The following is a 25,738-nucleotide window of genomic DNA, read 5'->3' as shown; positions in this document are numbered from 1 at the left end:
GGATTACAACTACAATATTAAGAATACAATTACAATTATGATTACAATTAATATTAAATTTACAAATACAATAAAAATGAAAGTACTAAAAGATTAACTGATTAATAAAAGTTAGACAGTTTATTGTAAAAGTTAAGAATAGAGAAGCATTTCTTTTATTGATTAAGTAAAAATTAAACTTACTCTACGCAGTAAGAAAATGCTTAATAAGCTTGCTTTTGAACGCTACTAAATTCTGACAGCCTCTAATGTCACTGGGTAGCGAGAGCGAGATTGTGCATGATGATGAATACGATGATGTCTTATGTGTTGGTGTGGCTAGTATGCGGCTATTTTGCGTGCGTGTGAAGAGATTATGATATGATGACAGTAACTGAAATGGGAGGCAAGGTAGGTAGGTGTAGAAGTGTGAAGGACTTAGAAAACGAGAACAGAGAATGAAAATTTCTACGTTCGTTAAGCCGTAGCCAGATTTAGGGAAAACACCGGAAAAACCCTAACCAGGTAACTTGCTCCAACCAGGATATGAACCCGGGCCCGCTCGTTTCACGGTCAGACGCGCTAACCGTTACTCCACAGCTGTGGGCTTTCGACTGGGTTTAGAATAATTGAGCAGCATTTAGTTTCAACGTGAGATTAGATCTTCATTCTCTGCGAACAGAGCAAGCGACATATTTGCAAGTGGGAGCTTGTTCACAAGATGACACAATTGGCACTTCAAACATCTCATCAGATTTTGAACTAGATAGTGAATACCAAACACCGTCATAGCTATCAGTGCAGTTTCATCTCATGTAAGTTACATTCGAGCACGTGTTACGAAATAACAATCGTCGAGAATTTTAATTCTCATCGACTCTGTCATCCTTTACTCTGACCACAGTATAAGAATCAGTAGGGACAACTCTTGTCGGCACCTTTGATGTTGTTGGTACTAAATTCAAGCTCAGTAAGGTCTAGTTCTCAATGTATCCAACTATGTCGCTAGAATCAAACCACTATCAAAATATTAGTAAAATATGTATTTATTTATTTTATTGGTCAGTAATACGAATAATCTTGTATGTATATTATCTACCATTAATATTATGTCGCTAGGAAGTCAAAATACTTATATCCATTGTTGACGTTCATGTTCGCACTTCACCGCAACGGACGCCATTATGTATTATGTTGTACTTGGATCAATTTTACCAACATAAACCTCAAACAGTGACTTGAACGCTAGCGTCAATTAGTGAATATTTTCATGATGATTGCATACGGAAGTAATTAGTATTATGGTTATACTGCCATTCCTTTGCCTCATGTCTTTAAAATTATTAAAAGATGAGTAATGAATGTTTTTAGTTAACATTAAATTATGCCAGCCCTGTCGTAGATGGAGATCCATCTGGTGGAGGTTCCAGATAATACACCCGGTTTCGTGATATGCGCACTCAGAATTTGTTCCCACGAAATGGCTTAGGTGTCTTTACTGTATGTTCTCTATACTGTGCTCTGACCAGGTGGATTTTTACCTGAGAATGAAAAAGGAAGAGAGAGGAACAGAGAGAAGCTTGGCCGTAAAACTGTGTTGGTACAAGGATTTTTACGAATGATCTAAACTCTTAACTTCTATTTGGTTTTTACTTGAAAGTATGATGTAATTTGCTTCCGTCACTTCCAGTCTATTTACAATTATTTAACACGTTCATTCTAAATTCTTCGTTCTCCTGTCTTAGAATTTAGGCCGTATAAGAAAAAAGGTTCTTCATAGTCTAACTTTCACTGTCACATCTTCGATGGCACATAATTGCGTATCACATCGTACCCTACTTAAGGAAATAAAAATAGCATATGAAAAATTTTAGAATTTCTTTGAATTCAGCTGCACTAGAGACGGTAGATTTTGTAATCACGATAAATGCGAAATGTGCCCAAATGTTACCAAATTAAGTAAGTTTACTTTTTAAGATCCATTCATTCATAGTGTTCTTCCCAAGGTCAGGTCTTTCACTACAAACCCAGCATTCTCTAGTCTTTCCCATTTTCTGCCTTCCTCTTTGCGTCCACATATGATCCATATATCTTAATGCCGTCTATCATTGATATCTTCTTCTTCCACGAACTCTTCTCCCGTTCACTATAGAGGCGCTTATCGGTTGAAACATGACATTTCTGAGCACTTGTGCCAAGTAGGCCAAGTTATGGAATGAGTTGCGTGCCGATTGTGATCTCTGAGGGAGAGGGTGAAGAGACTATCTACTGTTCTGTTTGAAAACAAGTTTAAATGGATGATAACTAGTAATAGTTCTTTGCAATTAAAAGGTCTACTTGAAAACAAAAATGTAATGGTAATGGTACGGCGCTAATGAAGCAATGTTGGAATGAAAGCAGAAGGAGAAACCAACCCTTTGTATAAATACGCTTTGACCACCACGAATATCTCACAATAACTTAGGTACTTGACTTAATTCCTGTATCTTCCTCTGGAACAAAGGGTCTCAACAAAAGCTTGTCACCGTTTTCTGTTCTGAGCAATTTTGCTTATCTCTTTCCATATGTTCCTGCTCTCCTTATTTCGTCCTCTAAACTTCTTCTGCAGGTTATTTTGTTCTTTATCTCGTCCTGCTTTGTTGGGGCTTCCAATAGAGTTCTCCTTGTGAAGAGTGTGGCTAATCCAGGGGAGCCCAAATTTTCCATCATGAGGCCAATAATTACTCGATTGACCTCGAGCAACATTACAGTATACTTAATATTTAAAAAACGCACGTGTAATGTTTTGTTAATATTACGACAAAAAGATAATAATTAAATTAATTAATTTCATAGGGTAACTTAGGGTCCGTTGGACAGTTGGGCTTGTTGGACACTTTGTACTTTAACGTGTTACCACGCCACTTGAGGGCACCACATTCTGCTAGAAGTCAATGACGGAAGTAGCACCACTCGTGGCTATTTCCGTCATTGACTTCTAGCAGAATGTGGTGCCTTCAGTTAGCGAGGTAACACGTTAAAGTACAAAGTGTCCAACAATCCCAACTGTACAACAGACCCTAATTTACCCTAATACTTAAATAAAAGGGCATGCATAATTACTCACGTAATGAGAAGTGTGGAACTGGTGTTTTGAAGATAATAAATTGTCGATATCCGGTGTCTGCTCTGTGGTGCTCACTTTGTTTCCGCGCTCTTTCACAAAATAATTACCGAGCCAAGATGCATTATACGTTCTACACTCACTATGGACTTTGCGTCGTTTCGGTAAAAGATTTTGCACTTAAGTAAACCTGACACCACACTACCGCACGAAGAACAGTGGAGCACTGACGAAGAATGTCAATGAAAGTTGTAGAGTTGGTGGATAATGGATTGCAAAGTATGAATGACCTACCCTGTGGTGACTGACCGGCCTACCTCGGGATGGGGGTGGCCTTGCAACGTCTGCTAATCCCCAAACTCCAGTCGCAGGGTCGCATTCGGTAAGTGTCTGGTATATAGCCTACTCAATGAAAAGGATTCGTTAGTCTTCATTTTCCAGGAAGTAACGGTTACGGTTACTGCCTTCACACTTTCGAGTCATGCTCAAAACATATTAAGCTGCTGGAAATTGAACTTTATAAAGTTGTTTAAAATTAACGAATTAATATTCGGATCATGGCGGACCACTGAAACGGTCAAGGCGAGCCGTATGTGGCCCGCGGGTCGTAGCTTTGGCGGCCCTGGGCTAATCCATCCCCATTTCCTTCGTCTAATTTTCAGTTCTATATGTTCTTCTTTTAGTCTTTCTCTCAACTCTTTATTTGCAATTGTGTTTGGCCACCAAATATTGAGTACTGTTCTAAAAAGTGATTAATAAAGATTTGAAGACTTCTTGTTATTTCTACAGTTAGCTTCCATGTCTCACATTCATATAAGAGGATCGCTCCAAAATATTATTAATTTGGTTATAGAGAAATAGCCATACCGTGCAAAGCTGTAAATACCTCACAATATCTATCTTTATTTCCCTCCATACTTCTAAATGAATGAATTCTTAATGTTCTGAAACGTGCCAATATTCTTTTAAAATTCCTGAAGAAATGTCTGTAAGCAAACGAAAGCGTGAATATCCAGACAGAATGGCAAGAACAACTATTTCATTAGTAGGGATGCAAGAAACTTTTAATCCGTCACAACTATGCACTCGATAACTATCTACCTTTGGTAGGCCTATAGTTCGAAATACAAATTCGTCGTCGTCACCATTTTCTGGAGATCCATTCAAAAGTCCAGCAGAATTTTCAGTGCTACTTCTAAATACATATTTCTTTCAGATTTGCAGTTTCCAATAATACATTTTTTTATCTTTTTCTGGTGAAATTTTTTTCAGTATCTATGAATTTGTTCGAATCTATTGCGAATCCAAATCAGAGAAAGTCCACTGTTGGGAAAGCCACCTTTATATTTCTGAATGTGTTTTTTTTTTCTATCAGAGTAGGTTTCCTCAGATGTTCACCGTTAATCGAACGCCCACATTATCACAATTCTACCCAGAAAACCCGTATGACTTGAAATTTCAAGTTATCTATAACTGTTGGAGGAATACTCCCGTTTTCTCTCTCATCATTCCACAACATCTCTACAGCGCGGTCATTCTTATCGTTTAACGAAAAAATATTGCACCGTGTTTCCTTTTCAATTACCTCAATAGAGCAAGCAATAGAGTTGGTGCCGATTCTTCGGGTTAGTGAGTAGGCTAGTGATTGACTGTTAGAACTACTACTTCTGAAAATACGGCTGCCGACTTCGAATTAAACCAAGACTGAGACTTTAATCTCGGATATTGAAGAAGCTATGGCTTAGAAACCCGGCAGTGTTTGTGTTTGTGTCTCTCATATTACGGTTGAAAGTTATCGGGTAAGTTTGAAAGGATATTTTAATTTTAGAGAAATATGAATACATGAATGAGGAAACCTGAGTTCGCGTAGAAAGGAAAGAAATAAAATCGGCGAGGAGGAAATAGGAGAGAAAAAAACGATGCAGTGAAACATTCCAGATTGGCTAAAGATTTCATTTTTCTGGTTGAACATTTCGTATTCAGTGAAAGATACAGTAATCTTCGAGACTTCAAAACACGACGCTTCTATTCATTTCTGGTTTGCCAAATAGTGTGTCGTATACATTTGAAATAATTTGGCGAAACAGAAGTTTCAATCCCCGATTTGTTTATTCGTCGATCAAGGACTAATGATACTAATAAAAGAGGGGTTTTGTGCAAAAACCAGACAAGTCCACTTTTGGTCAAAAATGAGTTAAAGTATTCATCGTATAGACTATAACACGACAGTGCACATTTTTTTGGTGCAAGAATGAGAGTTGCGTGGACTTAAATGTTTGAGATACGCTTAGTTACCAACATATGCCTTGGTCGCATTTGGAGCAAGAATCAGACTAGTCCAGGACTTGTATACTGTATGTATAATTAGTATTTTGCTAATATAATATGTTTCACATGTAAAGGTATTTATGATTATTGATAGTCACTATTAAAATTATAACCAAGTATTGTTTATATTGTGTTATTCATGAACATCACATACACAATAACGATATTTTGTTAGTAATATGTCAGATTTTAAACGTTTGGTGCAAGAATCAAGTCCAATTTTGTTTTTGCATTTACTCCAAAGGTGTTTTTCTGGACTTAACTGGTTCTTGCACCAAACTCCTCAATTGCAGTGAACGTCTTCATATCGTCGTTGTTTCTGCAATAACACCTATGTGCAAAATATACCATTTTTCAGTAGGAGGAAAAAACACATTTATTCATCCTATGGCAGCCGTACATAGGGGATTGTGAATTTAATCGTAATAAGTTTGTATTAAAGACACACAATTATGACACAAGACGAAATATTAATTCAACATTAGTAGAATCTAAATGTCTCACATCTGCTGGTCTAAAGCATAGTATAAATTTTGGCCCTCGGTTGTACAATGCTTTAACTAAATTACATCCAAAACTTCTAACATGTAACCCACTAACATATAACAAGAAAATTAGAAACGTGTTAATATCTTCAATTTGATTAAATAAATTTATAGCATATGTGTATGAATTAATCAACCTATATTATATTTGTATTCTATAATTTTGAAATATATATTAGTCCTACTTTTCACGTGCGATATTATTCTTCTCTAGTGTTAATATTATATTATATAATTCCATTGCCGCTGTAATTATATTTTAGTTCCTATTTTATTTTACTTATTTATTTTTATTATTATTATTATTATTATTATTATTATCATTATTTTTTATTTTAATATTATATCTGAACTGCGACCGAGCACGAGCGCTGCTCATTCGGTCTCAAATTTTGTTAATACTACTGTATCTTCTTTTTTTATATTGCTTGTGTTATTTTATTTCTATTTCTCTTGTTTGTTTTGTAATTATATTTTTTATTCTATATATTTAAATTTAAATAAATTAAATAAATTACATTTTCGAAAGAAATAAATATAATTACATATAGGAGATTTTATTATTTGCTGTATCACTATTAAAGTTATTTAATAGAGCAAAAATCTGAAAATCAATAAATATCTCACAGGAGTTATTGCAGGAACAACGACGATACGCTTCAATACTAGAAAGTGTAAGTGACGTAAGATCAGCACACTGTCAGAGCTTCGCTAATAAAGAGTGGGTTTTATAATCTACGACAAACATATACACATGTCGCAAACAGCATGAAAACGTACATTTATGGCTTCGAAGTAACATGAGTTTGGTGCCTCAAACGTTGCGTTTCGTTTTACTAGCGTGGTACATTTATATTCACACGAGGAAAAAAATCTTTACGGAAAACAAAAAACTTGATAGCTACACAGTGATTCATTTATCTTTAATTAATATTTCTTTCTGTCTCAATTTTGTGTCTAACTTTTAATCTATTTGCATGTCTATGTCTCTGTTTTCATGTCCGCGGCTGTCTCTCTGTACAGCAGCCTCTCTGTTTATACGTTACTCTCTCTCTGTCTGCCTGCCTGTCTGTTTGTATATGAGTCTCTGTCTGTATGTCAGTCTCCTTCTTTGTCTATGTCAGTCTCTTTCTGTTTATCTATTTGTATGATATCAGTTTCTGTCTGTTTATATGTTTGCATGTCGGTCTCTGTCTATCTGCCTGTATATCAGTCTTTGTCTTTATTTGCTTGTAACTCAGACTCTCTCTCCCCCTCCTCTGATCCTTACCCTTACCACAGTCTAGTATATACAGTCACGAAGCTTGAGTTGTGAGGGTGCTAGGAACAATAGACTGTGCCGGTACCATTTCGCATTGTCTGTAATGAGCGATATTAGTGATCCTAGTGGTCAGCAACTATCTATAGATGCACATTTACTACATATTGAGCTTCGTGACTGTATATACTAGACTGTGCCCTTACTCTCTCTCATTCCCTCCCTCTCTCTCTCTCTCTCTCTCACACACACACACACACACACACACACGCCTGCAGTGGCTGAGTGGTCAGACATCCGGTCTGTCATACAGGCGGTCCGGGTTCGATTCCCGGTCAGATCTGGGATTTTTCATTGAAAAACCATAGTGACACTTGTTGTGGACAAGGTCGCAGTTGGGGGTTTTCTCAGGATTCTCCGTTTTCCCCACATTAGGCATCTACACCATTTCGTCATCATTCCATAGCATTTCCCGATCGCTGGCTGGCGGCGCACGGAGAGGGCTGGCCTAGGGACGAGGAGGGTGGGTTGCCTGCTCGAAACCTGGGTCAGCAGAGAGCCTTAGTGTGGGTTTGGGAATGTGCCTAGCTTGAGGATTAGCGCTATAGAACGTAAAAGGTCGCAGTCCTGGGCCATAGTGCCCTCTCCCGTAAATTACATTCCTCTCTCTCTCTTATCTGTCAGTATATAAGTCTTTCTCTGTCTATCTATCTGTATATCAGTCTCTCTTTGTCTGTTTATCGGATTGTATATCAACCCCTGTCCCTTTTTATCTCAGTCTCTATCTGTATCAGTTTCTTTCTATCTGCTTACATCTTTCTGTCTCTGCCAGTTGGATAATTTGTCACTCCTTACCTGTCTGTGTATCAGTCTCAATCTACATGCCTCTCTCTTTCCATCTCTCGGTCTGTGTAGCCTATGTGTATCTTCTTATGCGTCTCCTTATATCTATTTGCATATCTCTCTCTTCTTAACTGTCAGCTTGCATATTTGTCTCTCTCCACCTGACCGATATCATACTCTCTCTCTCAGTCTATCAGTTTGCATGTCTGTCTCTATCTGCTCATTTGCATATCTGTCTTTCTCCGTCTGCCACTTTACATGTTTGTCCCTCTCTCTTTATGTCTGTCTGTTAGTATGTCTGTCTGTTAGTATATCTCGCCACTGAGTTTTAAGTCGCAATATGATTTAAGTTTTGTCTTATTTGATAATACCATTTTGGAATATGCTTATTTTAGGATACGCAATTCCCTGCAATCATCTCAGTATCGTCGCATCAGTGTTGCCAACACACAAATTGCATCCCCGTCAGTTTAACACCTGGAAATCCGTTAAAATTAAAAATAATATGACCCACTCAATATAACTATATACAAATAAAAGCAAAACTTCCTTACCAATCTTCATTAAAACAATAATAATAACAATAACAATAATAATAATAATAATAATAATAATAATTCATCCACATCATCTGCCTATAGTTCTGCAGTTAATGTGCTTTGTTGGTCTACGCTCCTCCGAAAATTAAACAATTAAAAATGACAGCAGCTAAAAAGTCAAAAGACGATGTAAATCGTACTTTCTGCCAGAAAATCCGTCACACGTCAAAGCTATTCTTTTCCCGGCCGTCACTTTTGACGGAATTTCCGTCCAGTTGGCAACACTGCGTCGCAAAATAAGCAAGAGCCCGACTTCTCCAGTAAGCACCGATAACTTCTTTTGGCATCTGGCATATAGCATAAGCTTTGTGTCTGGAGAACCATTCGATCTCACGAAAGAATGCAGTACATTTTCTCCGCTCTGTATCAAGTAATACTATTGCGATTACGGGGTTAGAGGAGCCGTGTTTGAAACCGCCAATGATATGGAGATTTATATAAGGGTGAGTCAGGAGGAAAGGTAGCCTACATGGTATGAGGGGTGATAATATTGGTGATTCTGAACAAAAAAGTTTCTATGAACATATGCCCTTTCCAATTTGCCTATTATCTATTACTATTCCTAGGTACATGAATCTGGAAACGCATTCAATAGGTATCCCATTCACAGACCATTTCTCTTCTTTTACTCCGAATATTCCCGTTTTTACATATCAATACTTCGGACGTCCTTTCATTTATTTTTAGGTCCCAAATTTTACAGAAGTTATTAATTTCATCAGTTGCTTTTTACAGAGCCATCACCGAAAAAGCGGCGCTTGCACAATCGTCTGCAAAGAATAGGCCTGGAGGAAGTATATTTTCTAGTACTGGGCAATAAGAATGTATATTTACAATATTGTCTAAAATATCATTAATAAATATATTGAATAAATATGGGCTCAAATTACAACCCTGTTTCACTCCTCTCGTTTTGGTTAATCATTTTAGACAGATTTCCATTTTCTAATTTAATTATAACACCTAGACAAAAATAGGGCTTAAACAAAATAGTAAAGGCTAAATAAGATAAAAAAAAAAAAAGTAAAACCCGAATTTCTCCGTACATTTTACAAAGTGCTTTTATATGCTTTAGAAATGAAGAGCTAATCCCAATTTTTGTTTTCCATTTTATACCATAACTTCTCTCTATTAATTGAATCGAATGCTTTTTCCAAGTCAATAAAACACCAATACATAAACCTCTTTTAGAATTTAGATATTTATCTATAATCGTCTTAATGATCAAAATGTAATCACTTATTCTCCTCTTCTCTCTAAATCTACTCTGAAATTCCGAAATAACGTTGTAATTTTCCAACCACTTCTTGCTAATAGTCCTGTATTATTATTATTATTATTATTATTATTATTGTTATTATTATTATTATTATTATTATTATTATTATAATTACTCGGTTAATTATATCTAGGAGCCACCAATTCTCTCTGTCTTTTCTGTTAGAGCGATGCATTTCTATCTTCAAATTAATGTTCATATATATTAGTGGCCAAATACATGCAGTTGCATGCAGTAACATTCATTTGATGTGCTAATGATTCTTGTGTTACTTGAAAATATCTATTTTACGAAGTGGTATAAAAAGTAATTGAAATAGCAGCAGCTTCAAGTATAAGCCGTTGCGACGAGATTTGAAGAGTTCAGAGCCATAGTGGGCCAAGTGCCATTTATTAAAAACGGAGAAAACAAGGGTTAAAGTTAAGTGAATACCATAGTTTAATGAAGACTGACATATCATTTACTTTTAATGTGTATACTGTATATTACTTGCTATATGTTTCCATTGAATTATGGTAATAACTTGATTTAAACCCTTGTTTTCTACGGTTTTAGTAAATGGCGCTTGGCCCACTATGGTTCTGAAACCTTCAATTATTTACCAGAACTAATCATTGTTTCCGTCCCGCGCCGTGGCGTCGCGGTCTAAGGCATCCTGCCTGGGACTCGCGTTACGGAATGCGCGCTAGTTCGAGTCCTCATGGGGGAAGAAATTTTCTCATGAAATTTCGGCCAGTGTATGGGACCGGTACCCACCCAGCATCGTGATGCACTTGGGGAGCTACGATAGGTAGCGAAGTCCGGTTGCGAATACCAGCTATAACGGCTGGGGGGATCATCGTGCTAACCACACGATACCTCCATTCTGGTTGGATGATCGTCCACCTCTGCTTCAGCATGTGGGCGTGAGGCCAGCAGCCGGCTGGTCGGTCTAGGCCCTTCACGGGCTGTAGCGCCACGGATTATTATTAATGATTGTTTCCAAATAACAGCGACGTGATGCAAACAATAAAAAAAGTTGTATGATAAAAATCGAAAATATATTTCTGAATTAATGTTCCCCGAAAAGTGCTGCGTGTACTTCAGGGGTAACAGTTCTATTCAGTTTTGATTGTTCTATTTTTGTGTATATTTTTAGCTTATAATTTCAGATAAGTCTTCGCGTCTTCTACAATAAAATTAATAATTAAATAACTGATATATCAGAAGTTGCATTTACAATTGTTTTTCTGTGCGAGACATTATTGACTGACCTCCGCTAACACCGCGTTCAACTGACGTCATGATCGTGTGCTAATCGCGTGATTCGAAATATCGGAAATAAAAGTTTAAATTAAAATAGTTCAACTGCGCTCTCAGAACTCTCCGTGAAAGTTCGGAATCGTTTGCATCATAAAATGTAACTGTCTGCGGTTGTTCCATTGCACCTGCATTCTGTGCCGCCATTACGCCTTAGCCGACTGAGCTACGCCGGTACTTTTATCACCGGTAGCAGGAGAAATTTTCGAATGCTATTTAAGGAATGAGATATCGAAACAACTTGTTTAATAATATGAATTTCTGTCGGCCTGGGTGGCGCAGTCGTTAGGGTGATGGCTTCCTCTGCCCGAGGTTGCAGGTTCGATCCCGGCCAAGTTCGATGGCATTTAAGTGTGCTTAAATGCGGCAGACTCGTGTCAGTAGATTTACTGGCCTGTAAAAGACTTCCTGCGGGACAAATTTCCGGCCACCGGCGACGCTGATATAGGCCTAACCTCTGCAGTTGCGACAGTTATTAAATAAAACATAATTTAATTTAGCATGAATTGCTTCGGTGTTTCAATTTACATGCGTATCGACGTAAACTCCAAGATTCTTAACACAGAAAGCAAAACGGATTGTAGACATATTTTTGTCATGTCTGAGGAAATTTTTATTGTTGTAAACAAAAGAATTCATTTTATATGAGGTTGTCGCGTAATAATAAAAACGAACTGCTCCTGGCGTTGTAATTATTCTGCGAATTGAATAGTTACCGACCATTTGCAACGGTGGATGTGGGTTCTTCTATGCCTTTTACAAGGGGAAATATTTATACATCTTGATTACACAACTTTTAACACTGTATCACTTCGGAATATGTTAAATTTCAACGTACCTCGTTTACATGTTTCGGCCTATTTATGGGTCATCTTCAGAACTGGTCGTTGTTGGTTTTGGCGCCACTTGTTCTGTTTCCTGTGAGGGTGTGTTCCTGTGGTATAGTGTAGAGTCAAAGAGTGTGTGTGTTTTGAAGTTGAGTTGTGTGTTGAGAATTTCGTTGGGATGTGTTTTTGTGTGTCTGTATAACTTGTTTCATATTGTTCTAGTATGTTTAGTTTCTGGCTTTTTGATTGGATGTGTAGTATTTCCATGTCTGTGTTGATGTATCTGTGGGTGTGGTTAGCATTTGTGATGTGTTCTGCATATGTGGAGGTGTTTTGTAATTTTGTTATGGCTGTGATGTGTTCTTTGTAACGTGTTTGAAACGATCCGCCTGTCTGTCCTATGTAGAAGTTGTTGCAGGTGTTACATTTGAGTTTGTATACGCCTGTGTGGTGTATTTGTTTGTTTGTTGAGATGTTTTTGTAGAGTGTTATTTGTGCTGTATGCGATGTTGTAATTTAATTTCTTGAATGAGGTTGAAATTTTGTGTGTGTTTTTGTTTTCGTATGTTAGTGTGATGTATTTTTTGTGTTCTTGTGTTTGTGTTGTATTCTTATATTTTTTTGTGATTATGTTTTGTCTTACGTATTATGTTGTCTATTATGTTAGGGTTGTATCCGTTTTATTGTGCTATGTATTTGATTGTGTTTAGCTCTTCATTGTAATCTTGTTGGTTCATTGGTATGTTGAGTAGTCTGTGTACCATTGTTCGGAATGCAGCTTGTTTGTGTTGTGGAAACATTTAACAGCTCGTGTGATGCGTGCAATATAATTTCAGTGACTCAATTTATCTTCTTCTGCATTCCCAAACTACGAAGTGTTCTCAAACGAAATTTTGCATTTATGCAGCTCTCTTGAATTTATGGCGTTACTTGTGAAACTGTAGCAGAATTTCGTTATAACGAATAATGTCTAGCTGCCAGTGCTTTTGCACTTTATCATAAAGTTCTTTCCTCGTTCGTCATTTGTATAGAAAAGGAGTCTGCTTTGTCATATCTATAGACAACTTGATTATTTTTAAGATGCAAGTTCTTATAAAGTGCTAGTTGGCATTATTTATTTAAATAAAATCCATTTCCACTGGAATGACAGATTTTCACCCCAGACACCAAACATTACTTTTTTCTCTTTCTTGAGTAAAATATGTTCTAGATAAACCATCACTGAAGGATGAAGTACGAATTGAATTTGATACTGAAATTGTATAAGAAGTGTAATGCAATTTTAAGAAACCGAATTTAAGAAAATTGTAATTTCTTAGGTCATAAGTAGGGACCGGATTTTTATGTAATTACATATTATATTCCTTTCAACTTAACCGTATATAAATAACAAATCTTTGCGAATCTTGTAATTACCATTAATATAATCAAATTTGATACTACATATTCTTACATATTTACCCCACATTACATATTATGGCTTGGTATTACATAAATCTACATATTTAGGGGGTTTATTCATTTTTACTTCTCTAAAAGAGGGGGGGACTTCTGTTAGGGAAGTTTACAATTTGAAATACACAGACTTAAAAAGCCTTTTTACCTACCCAAGAAAATTTATATTTCGGCACGAAACATAACGTCCTTAGTTCCAGGCAAACAACAGTTTCTAAATGCCTATAGTTTGAGGTTTTAATAGGTACTTTGTTCCTTACAGGGAGCAGCTAAAATGCATGTGTCCCACATCTCCTCTTATTTTCTCCTAATCCATTAAAGTGAAACAGTGCTTGCAGTACTGTTGTGTCATTCATTTCACTCAGTTCTCTACTTTTAGTACTTAGGGGAGAGTCGGGTAGTATCGGACATCGGGTAATATCGGACAGTGCGTTTCTTTCATCTACCACCATATGGTAGTACCTGAATGACATGGTTACGTTTCTCTATGCGACATCACAGAAACGTAACCATGTCAATCAGGTACTATCATCGTGTGGTAGATGAAAGAAACTCACTGTCCGATATTACCCGATGTCCGATACTACCCGACTCTCCCCTACTGTATAAAGTGCAAGTGAGTTTCTCTACTGCTTTTAACTAACTAAAATGGCCCCTGTATCTTCAATCCTAACGACAAAAATAAAATCATGGATTGCGATGGGCGAAGGTTTCACTACAGATGGAAAAATTGCAATGTGTCAAGTATGCGGTAAAAAAGTCGGGTGCTCTATGGAATCACAACTGCAGAGAGTTATCTATCCTATACCTGCCACATATTGATATTAAATATTTTCATGATTTTACATATTTTGGTACATATTCAGCTTATTTTTCTTACATAAATAAGTACATATTTCACACCTTTATATTACATAAAAATCCGGTCCCTAGTCATAAGTATATGCATTTCTCTACACAACGAGTCACTCTGGATAATCTCGAACCCGAACTGCTGTGCATCACGCATGACTCGGTATGGTATTCTACTCCGAGACGTGTTGCGTCATCCCTTTCCCTTTGCTAACCCTCCTAATTCCATCCGATAAGCGGCAGCAAGCGAAACTAATCTCCCTTTCTGCTTTCGTCCTAAGTACAGTGAGTTCTGATCGACACGACGCTACGCGTCATCTGTTCGCGTTGGTCGCAGTCTCTGTAGAAAGTGTGAATAGGGGAAACGGGATCAAGGAAGGCTAAAGACATTGCCACATAATACGACTAACATAAATATTTCACAAAAGAAAACGGATGAAAGTGACAAGTGGAGACGTGTGGAGATGGTAGATTTTAGCAACCTAAAGCATCTTCTGCGAACCTCTGGAAAAAGAACTAAGGAAGAGACTAATGAAGTGCTTTGTGTGGCATTGTATGGGGGCAGAAACATGGACATTACAACGACGTGAAGAGAAGCGAACAGAAGCATTTGAAATGTGGATATGGAGAAGAATGAAGTGTGAATTGTACAAACAGAATAAGAAATGAAGCTGTGTTTGCAAGAATGGATGAAAAAGGAATGGCGTTGAAACTGATCAGGAATAAGAAAAGAAATTGGTTGGATCACTGGCTGAGAAGAAACTGCATACTGAAGAATGCACTGGAAGGAATGGTGAAGGGAGAAGATTTCGGGGCAGAAGAAGATATCAGATGATAGACGACATTAAGATATATGGATCATATGAAGAGACAAAGAGGAAGGCAGAAAATAGGAAAGACTGGAGAAAGCTAGGTTTGCAGTGAAAGACCTGCCCCTGGGCGGAACAGTATGAATGAATGAAAATTAAAAATTTAACAATTTAAAAATCATACTTAGCATATTTAGTATTTTCAATACAAGAATTTAGCCTTCTGTAGCGTTCTTGGTTGCGAAATTTTTATGGGAAGATTAGTGGTAGAAATTCAATGTCACCAAAGTGCCAACAGGTGAATTTTCTAGATTTTCCTGTTCAATTCTTGATAATGATAAATCAGTAAAGGAACGTGTCGTTGATTTTATGAAACCTCCTATGTGACAATACAGAGCATATTTTTTTTTCAGAAAGAAGAAAAATTAATTACATATTAATAGGCCTACAGAAGAATATTAGATAATCCGGTAGAAAACGTTGGTGACATCGAGGATCAGTATAGACCTATTGATGTTTAATTAATTTTTTCTTCCTCCAGAAAAATTATGCTGTGCACTATTACATAGGATTCATAAAATCAACGGCGGTATAAAACTACAGTTAAATTATGGACATTGAGGAGCATGCCAAAAGATACAGAGTGATTTTATCCCGACCCATATTATTACCCACTCACATACAACTTGTTTGTGAGTGAACACTGTACCTAAGAAGATCGCATACGCAGCCAATATTTATCACCAGCACCAGACAGATTAGTTGAAAACTCGAGAAGATATCTCATAAAATATTATTTTCCTCTCATTTCGCAGAAACACATACATTTCGCATTTTATCGCATTTTAAAAAACACAGCTAGTCCGAGAGTACTGTGCCGATGACAGCTGCTCTAATATTACATAATGAAAGTCACCTCTGAAACGTTCACGTTATCAGAATATCCTTACGAAGTTCGGAAAAAAAATTTCTAAGCACTTCAACACAAGTGCATCCACTGAGTTCACACCAATAAATTAAATGAAAGAAAAATGGCAGCCAATACATCAGAAGGGCTGCCTTCTGCTGTCAGTACCGGAAACTTGATGAAAATTATGTGTTGAGGTGAGATCTTCTCCCCTACCCATTCTGTTTGTCGGAGAGAGCGAAGTGCATTCGACAGACTCTCTCACTGGTCAACGAAATGGCGACTCAAAGTAAATTACGGTACATCTCACACAGTAGCCTTCACATAATTACATCTAAGAACTCGCTGATTTTGTCGACTATAAAAATAGCATATCCATTAGTTCTGCATAAACGTAAGAAAGAAATTTAACAGATTAAATTAATGGCTGTCGCTGATTTATGTGAAAATATTTGTTATTTTAACTTAGACATTTATACTGTTGTTTACAATGTAAGATAAATGTTTTATTTGGAATAATAATGTAGTCCCCTAGAGTGGCTGAGTGGTCACATCTTTAGCCAGGCACGCAGCCGGTCTGAATTTGAATCCCGAGCAGGCCTGGGATTTTTCTCCATGTTAGACATTTATAAAATTTCATCAATATCTCGGCATCATTAAAATTTCTTAGCATTCCCCGATCGTCGGCTGACGAAGGGCAGAGGAGTCTGGTTAGGGCACGAGTGGGATTGAATACACAGCGAACTTTAGCACAGTCAGTTGTTTGTGAATTGGGACTGCGACTAGCTTGAGGGTATAGTACAGAGTGGGCACAAAGTCCCGTTACCCTCTATAAATACCTCAAATATACACACTAGTTATGTAATTCCGGTCTTAAAGCAGACATACATCCACTTTGTACTAACTGTATGTCCTAAGTGTCCAAAAGGTCAGTATGTCCTCCATTATTCTCCTCACACAAATACTGTAATGCGTCGCCAGGTTCGGTGTGACATTCGCCTCAGCATTGCTGGTGTAATCTGCTGGAAAGCGCTTCGCACGGTGTCCTTCAATTCATCAATGGCGTCGTACCGTTCCTGCGCAACAAAGCTCTTGATGAAACTCCACTGCGCAATATCACAGGTTTCCACAATGCTGGATTGGCCGTGGGTCATCCATTTTCCCAGCTCCTCTCGACTGTCCACCTCGCAGCTCTTACCTCACAGTCTGTGACATCTGCCTAAGTAACTGTGGAAAGCCGTAGAAAACTACGGAAAAACCACAGCCAGGTTGGTCGGTCCGGGGATTTGAAGCGCGAACTTTCCGAATGCGAGTCCTGTGCGGAACGCATGAGCCACCTCGCTCGGTATAGAGCTTAGGGATCTGGGCCCCCTTGCTTATCAGGCCGAGGCAAGATGGCCCACCTGTCAGCATCAGATTCACGAATGCCACGTGGGCCACCTATCGGACTTGGAAAATCATCGCATATTTAAAGCGCACAGTGTTCCAAAGCAAGCCTAATTGCAAGGACTCGCTCATAGTCCACCCTCGAAAAGCTAAGCCAATAACAAACCGCCAGAAAAAAAAATATATTTGTAGCGTGAAATGAATGCGAAATAACTTACAGTGAACTCCGGATATAGTGAACCTCTGCGGACTTGCATGTTTCGTTCACTATATCCGAAGTTCACTATATCCAAAATGTCTCTCCCCTAACTATAAGTGAAAGAAATTAATAAAATTGTGAACAAGAAAATATTTCATTTTTGTGGAATTGATTATACTGTATACTGTTACTCACAGTTTATTTACCTAAACTGTGCTGCCGACCCACATTCACTTTCAAAAGACCACGTTCAATGTCAATTATAATATTCGCCTTATCTTCCAAAGAAAACACTTCACGCTTCGACATTTTTATACAGTACATTCACTGTTGGAACACTAGAAACAGACTGATCATATAGAAATGACAAACGGTGTTATGGTGTGACTGCGTACTCAGCCTTGGAATTTCCCGGGTCCTTAATGGAAACTGGGAGAGATTTGATGGAGTTTGAAATCCATCGAAATCTTACCTTCATTTATGCTCTGGACATAATGTCTGTCCCTTTTAATAAAAGAAGGCAATTTCATTTTCCGTTGTTTCGATGCTATCCGTGAAAATGGAAATGTTTCTGAGAATAAAAGGCAACCCTTTGACGGTGGAGGATTAGAAATAACAGTAGAGTAGAGTGCCTGAGAACAGAATGTCAACCCTTCGATGATGGAGTGAGGCAAGATCGTCACGCGTTGCTCAATGTCTAGGAATCGGTAACCCTATCTTTGTCCTTTGACTAATGGAGTAAGAAACTTAGAATGTTGTTCTCAACACATTCTTTCAGTTTTATACAAGAAGGTCTGACTTCAAATAAGAATTTGTCAGGATACAAAGTTCACTATAATCGAAGCGAGGGTTCACTATAAACGGAAATATTCATGTACTTTTTAATGTTTGCGGGTCTGGACCAACGATTTAGGTTCACTATAGCCGAATGTTCACTATAACCGAGTTCACTATATCCAGAGTTGAATGTATATGTAAATAAGACGTAGTTTAAATGATTTCAGACTTGGTTGACTGAATCTGTTGGTTACATGCACATTGCAGGTACCTGGGGCTGGTGGGCGTGACGCCTCAGCTGCAGCAGCACCAGCCGGCACCGGCGTCTGAACCTCAGGAGGACCCACAGCTGGCGGCCGCCCGCGCACTGTGCAGTTCGTTGCCGGGGCTGGTGGCGCAGCAGGTGGAGGTGTGCGTGCAGCACCCCGGCGCCATCCGCTCCGTGTCAGACGGCGCGCGCCGTGGCATACAGGAGTGTCAGTATCAGTTCCGCAACGAGCGCTGGAACTGTACGACTCGCAACGACGAACAGAGCATCTTCGGCTACATCTTGGAGCGCGGTGAGTGCCTTCACAGTTGGTCTGTTTATAGTTTAGTCATGATTGTACAATGGATTAAATTGGATAAGGAAGGGGGAGACAAACCTTAGAGTTATGCGTGATTCGTGCGTCTTTACAAAGTCTCAGAGCACGTAATGGATATATTTGTAGGTTCTGAGTCCGTGAGACACTTCCCACATTTCGAGTTTTATCGTCCAACTGAAGAGCTTCGGAAAAGCCGGTGTTAGAAGAGTATCATTAGTGAGAAGTGGAACTTTTGTTATATAAGTTAATGATGTGAAACATAGTAAAGCCCAAAGGCTGCCGTATTATTTCGCAGCGAAATTTGCGGTCGGTATATTGTTTATATATAATAATCCGTGGCGCTACAGCCCGTGAAAGGCCTAGACCGATCAGCCGGCTGCTAGCCTCACGCCCACATGTCGAAGCAGAGGTGCACGATCATCCAACCAGAATGGAGGTATCGTGTGGTTAGCACGATGATCCCCTCAGACGTTATAGCTGGCATTCGCAACCGGATTTCGCTACCTATCGTAGCTCCGCAAGTGCATCACGATGCTGGGTGGGCACCGGTCCCATACACTGGCCGAAATTTCATGAGAAAATTTCTTCTCCCATGAGAACTCAAACCAGCGCGCATTCCGTAACGCGAGTCCTAGGCAGGAAGCCTTAGACAGCGACGCCATGGCGCGGGACTCGGTATATTGTTCATGCAAGCCATAACTCAGGAACAGTAGCTTACACAAAACTCAGGTTACTCTAGTCATCTCCACCGTGGTCGAGATGCATCGGAAGGGTTTTCTTGGAAACTAAAATTGACCAAAACTTCAACCTTTTAAGATCTGTTCACTTGTAACATCGTGTACTTTCTTCATTCATGTAATCACAGAATTAAACTCCAAAAATATCGCTCTTTCGGAGTTCATAAATTTTATTCGGTCAGCGTTGGAATTGTGTGAAAGAAATTGGTACAATGAGAACAAGTTTAAGTTTTCACGTACGTCTGGTTGTTACAAAAATCAGCTCATTCCCTTCCATCATATTTGTTTCTTGGCACTTAGAAAGAGAGCAAGCCATAGAACCACTTCGTTCATTACAACTCTCAGAAGATCGAATCCCTGTCCCCTTGGTGAGCAGCATATAGCTGGGCCTCGCAGAAATAAACAGAAGAATGTAGAAAAACTACTTCTGAAGTTGGCTTCGGCGGTAGAGTGGTTGAAGAGTTCAAACGCCATCGAAATCATAAGCGTTTGCATGAGCATCTACGGTAGGAAACAGAATCCTCGGAATTCCGTGTCGAAAATTTATTGAGGGCAATGAAAATCATTTGCAGGACTTATCTTCAAAACCAAAACAAATCTGATATTTTCGATTAATAAATATTATGAAGTTCAATAAAATACTTGATTCGAATATTTTCATACTGCAAATAAATCCAAAGGTTCTGTTGAGTTTTATTGAGACCCGTGTTATTTCTTTGCATCTGATGTCTGATTACTGTAATATGTTGCTAGTCAACGATGTATGCAGTGGAGAGTGTAAGGAACTGGACACCCTACCCCATTATCTTCTGGCTTAGTTGTCTCATGAGTGATGCCTTATTGGTGTCACTTATGAGGTTCAAACCTGTCTTCGGACAGTTGACTAAATAATACATACAACTGTGTTGGAAACGGAAACAAATCCGAAAGTCCCGGGTAGGAGATTTATCCAGTTTCATGAGTATTCCCGCTAAAGTGGGAAATTAGGTACGGCAGTTTTGAGCCGTCAAGATAGGAGCATGTCGTTTACCTGTGACGTCGTTACCTGGACAAATTTCTCTCTCTCTCTCTCTCTCTCTCTCTCTCTCTCTCTCTCTCTCTTTGTCTTTCTCAATGTTATTGAAGACAAGGTTAAGTAGGGTTTAATGAAGAGATAATTATTAGTGTCAATAAGACGCACTGTTATTGATGAGGTTAGGTAAAGTTTGATGAAGAGCTAGATTAGTGACAAGAAGTCTTTCTGTCAGTGACAAGGTTAGATAGGGTTTGAAGAAAGAATAGATTAGTGGCAAGTGATCAGCGCAAAAATGACAAATGTCAATGTGAGGTCTATTATCTCTTACATATAATATTTTCGTTTCTTAAATTTGCTTTCGTCGATCTCAACGATATTCCGTGGATTACATTTTTGCTACATTTCGCTGTGATGACGTATCGAAAACGAGCATTTTCTTTTAGTGCATTCAAAAACCGCCGTTATACTCCGTAAATCTTGCACTTGACTAGTGCAGTGAATTCTTAAACAGTCACGAATTTTACAAGCAACATTTAGATTCTCTTTTGTTTTACATGGCTCGGTACGACCCGGTCAGTATAATAGTGGCGAGCGTAGTCGGATATGCCTTCGCATAACTACCTTGGAAAGGAAAATAAATCCGAATGTCTCGGATTGGAAGTTTATATATATGCTATCCCTGATATTCATATTTTCGGAAGAGAAATAAATCATAGCATATAGTGTCCGAGATTATCTATTCCTGATATTATTTATGTGTCCTACAAAAACGCAGAAAAAAGCAGCCCTCCTATGTTTACCTTTCTGTAATACCCACACTTGTCAGTTGCTCTCTAGTGTCCAACATGCTACTATTTATGTTTTCAAACTACTGAGACAAGTACTGTAAGTAATTCTTTAACTTAAATCGTAAACAGACACGCTTACTGATTCGGAGACATGTTGCAGGCCTCTTAGTTTGAAATGAAAGAAAATAAATGTGTTCCAATTGCAAACTCTTAAGCGTCAGGTAGAAGACAGACAAGTAATACTATGTTAATAAGAAAGCAGTTCTGATGCAATACAATTCTCTTCCATCACATTCCTCTGAGTGACCAAGTACTCATAAAGCTGCAAGGACACAAGGCTAGAGAAAAACAAAATGTCTTAAGTAAACACATGATATTGACGGTACCAAGTATCGAGTAATAATAGATTTATGGCTACATTTAATCGCCCCTGTGAAGCTAACCTTTGCATTCTGTTTACATAAAGTGCGAGGCTAAGTTGACATTTTCTCATTCCTTCGGCTGCAGCGTACAATTATTTCCGGTCGGAGAGTGACCGTATACCCCAATAGTTTTTTTTTTTTGCGAGCTGCGAGGAAAACAGCAAAATAAGTAAGCCTACAACATATGAGCCGTTCAGAGCAGAAGTGGTGTAAGTCAGAAATGGGTGATGAGGGTTAAAGTAAACATTCTGTAAAATACAGCGCAAAGTAGCAATTAATATTCAGTTTATTTAAGTTATTAGTAGTCGGTGAACAGCATGAAGGACATATTAACTGCTACTTTACGCTGTATTTTACAGAATTTTTACTTTAAACATCATTACCCAATTTTGACTTACACCACTTTTGCTCTGAACGGCTCATATTTTACCCACTTCTCCCTTAACGCAATGATTGCAAATGGTGTCATCCCTGGTTTATAGGCTACATAACTCACACCGAAGAATTGAATTCTGGAACACTTTTTGGAGCTGTATTTGCGATACTTTGCACAATACACTTCTTTCGGATAAAGTAGCTGTAACAGAATAGGCTGTATAGCTGTATAGAATAGGACCCTGACTTGCTTCAGACTAAGTAAACACTACCCCCTTCTACTAGCTAAAACTTTACCTGCTGGGAACTGTGGGGACCCCCTAGCTAAAACATCAGTGAATGGAAAGTACAGCCGATAGGAACTGAATATATGTCGTCATTACTGTCGGCTGGGGGACACGTGACAACTAGTTAATGTTTGTAAATAAAACGCACGGACCAAAGATGCCTATTCTGATACATCTACTTTAGCCAAACCTTAGTTATTACGATACACTTTTTAAGTTCCCTCTGTAGACATCAATCCGAAATCACACGAACTCAGATCAAGAGGCCGTAGTCCTCGGCTGATTATTTTGTCATCAAACATTTCATCGAGTAATGTGATTTATGAGTAGGGAACGAAGTCTGGACACCAAAACATAGCCTAGAGGCGGATATAGGTTTAAGGAACACTGGGTATAGGATTACGTCAATTGTTTACTCCACTAATGTATCTTCAGGTCCATATTAAAAATGAAAGACGTCGTGTGAAGTGAGCTCTATTCATTCGAAGTCTAATGGGTGCGGATTTTGTATTGTTTACTGCATTATAATAGATTGTTTCGACGCAGCGTGCCTATTTTCTTTCAGAAAGTAGACATTTTGTCAGGAGTTCAGTTGTGATCTAGTGAAGGTACCGTGAAGGTGTATTGAAAAGTTTTCAATAAAATGCGTAACTTTGCCTATGCTTGTAAAAGACCTTGGAGATAACTTTGTTATTACGGTACAAGAAAATATATTACGGTGTAAAGTAAGTGAGACATACAAGTTAATAAGTGTCACGATTTACAAAATAAACATTATGGGCCGTATTCATAGACATTCTTAGCGCGGGCTTTCGGTGGATGATCAGCGAATTAACGTTTTTCGTATTCATAAACCAGTGTCAGCGATATGATATGATATGAATCCTGTTTAGCACGCTCGTAGCGCGGGCTAGCGAAATGTCTATGAATAGCACCCTTAGACTCTAAAATGTATACAGCTTTAGTATAGCCATATGTGAAATGGTACTTTAAACAGGGAAAACCAAATATTATTGAAGAAATAAAAGACAAATCAAAATTTTCACACATAATACAATTTCGTTTCCCCTTAAAACATAAGATTTTGTCGGCACACTACTCTCATGTTAATGTCTCGGATACTTACGAGTACATTCTCTTCTTTAAAAAATGAGTTTTATATAGAACATGTGTTTGATATAATATTTAACCATTGCAAAGATACAAAGTGTAAAAAATTAAAAACTCAGTTTAAACTAAGAAACAATCACGTTTCCAGTTAGAAGTGAAACTGCAGATTTGTTTCTCTTCACTAGCTTTAGGAAGGAGTTTATGACAACAGGAGATTAAATTGTAAGGAAGTCCCTAGCACGGTCATTATTATTATTATTATTATCATCATCATCATCACCGTACATGACATTGTGATTTTACCCTTTTGGAGATATCTGGTATTATAGTCGCGGCGCTATTATTCCCGGCGTGACTCCTCCTCTTTGCTTACGTCTTAGGAAGTCAAGGTTCTATAAAGTCTAGGTAGGTAGTATCGTTCGCCATTTTTGTTCTTTCGTTGCCGAGCTACCAGACGAGGGATCTATTTGCCACACCGTTAAACATTATCATGTCGTAGCTCCTATGATAATAAATCAAACGCACTGTAAATCAGCAAATAATTGAGCGGCAAATAACGTCCTCGTGTGCTTTCTGCGAACGCCAACGAAAGAGCCAAAATGGCGGGCGATTATATTAAGTATTTATCCAGCCTTAGGAAATGCTTAACATCTTCATAAGCGAATCACAAGACGCACACGTTTAAATGTAGCCGACCTGCAACGTGATTAGCTGCCGGAAATTAGAGCGACGGGACTATAGTTGGCAATACTGAAGGGATGGCCAAATTAGCCTTTTAGGAACTACTCTTACGTGATCCTCACTATACACATGAGCGATCAAAATATTTGTGTTATAGTTTGGAATGCACCAATCAACAATATACTGTCCAAAACCCTAAATATTACGTCGACTTGGTTGGCGAGTTGGTACAGCGCTGGCCTTCTATGCCCAAGGTTGCGGGTTCGATCCCGGGCCAGGTCGATGGCATTTAAGTTTGCTTAAATGCGACAGGCTCATGTCAGTAGATTTACTGGCATGTAAAAGAACTCCTGCGGGACAAAATTCCGGCACATCCGGCGACGCTGATATAACCTCTGCAGTTGCGAGCGTCGTTAAATAAAACATAACATTTTAAACCTAAATATTTCTTAAGTTATGGTGTCGCTATGTTCAGTCAGTACAGTATGATAAAAAAAATAGAAACGTGCCCCTGATTGAGGGAGTTTCGGTAACATTTTCCCTTATTTTTAACCAACTTTAAATCTCAACTCTGTATACCTCGTATCATTCTATCATCGGGGTAAAATTTCCACGTCAGAATATTGAACCCAATTGTCGGTGTAGCAGAATTCAGGTTCTGCATATCCTCCTCCAAATATGCTAATCCTTAACACGAATCAAACCCTAAATCTCAGCTTCCGCCGCGGTGTATGAGGTAGCTCAACAGAAAAGCTGATTCGAGCAGGAAGTCGCAAGTTCCATAGTAATATATTCTCTGGCGGCAGCTTGCACCCACCGGCGTCAGCGTGTTGTAAAGTGGAAAGAAATTACTTTTCTTTTCGTTGTAATTCATGAGTTGAGTTGCTGAGGACGTGAAGAGAAACTTAGCGAATCTGGTGCAAACAATAACTTACTCGATTCGCGTTCCGTGTGGGGCGTCTCCGACGGAGGAACCCTACAATACTCCTAATACACGTAATTATTGCTAGAAACATTATTCCACAATTGCTGCGTCCCCTCTCCCTCTGCTACTACTCATCATGTAAATGATAGGCATTACTTCTCACTGTACACTTTATTTGTTGTTAGTAAAACCGTCAGTCTACGGAAAGAGGTATAATGCGATCACTTTATCTACTGTTTTAACACAAACTTTACTGCACGAGAGAATTCGACAAATCTGGAATTCTTTACAAACATGTTCCCAGTTAGTAGGGTGATGAGTAGGGCTAGGATTTTGATGACCTATAAATTATGGAAAAATGTCCTAAAA

General features: G+C 38.4%; 1 protein-coding gene across 2 annotated transcripts in view; it reads left to right on the top strand.

The window, feature by feature from the left end:
- Positions 1-25,738, top strand: part of LOC138707585 (protein Wnt-16-like) — a 292,155-nt gene that overhangs the window by 174,061 nt on the left and 92,356 nt on the right. For both annotated transcript variants that reach the window (XM_069837190.1, XM_069837191.1), the window contains exon 2: positions 18,713-19,005. In XM_069837190.1, the coding sequence (XP_069693291.1) occupies positions 18,713-19,005 (293 nt within the window). The remainder of the gene's footprint in view (positions 1-18,712; positions 19,006-25,738) is intronic.

The sequence above is a fragment of the Periplaneta americana genome, chromosome 10, assembly GCF_040183065.1.
Source record: "Periplaneta americana isolate PAMFEO1 chromosome 10, P.americana_PAMFEO1_priV1, whole genome shotgun sequence".
NCBI classification, from domain to species: Eukaryota; Metazoa; Arthropoda; class Insecta; order Blattodea; family Blattidae; genus Periplaneta; species Periplaneta americana.
This window is presented reverse-complemented; position numbering and strand designations above follow the sequence as displayed.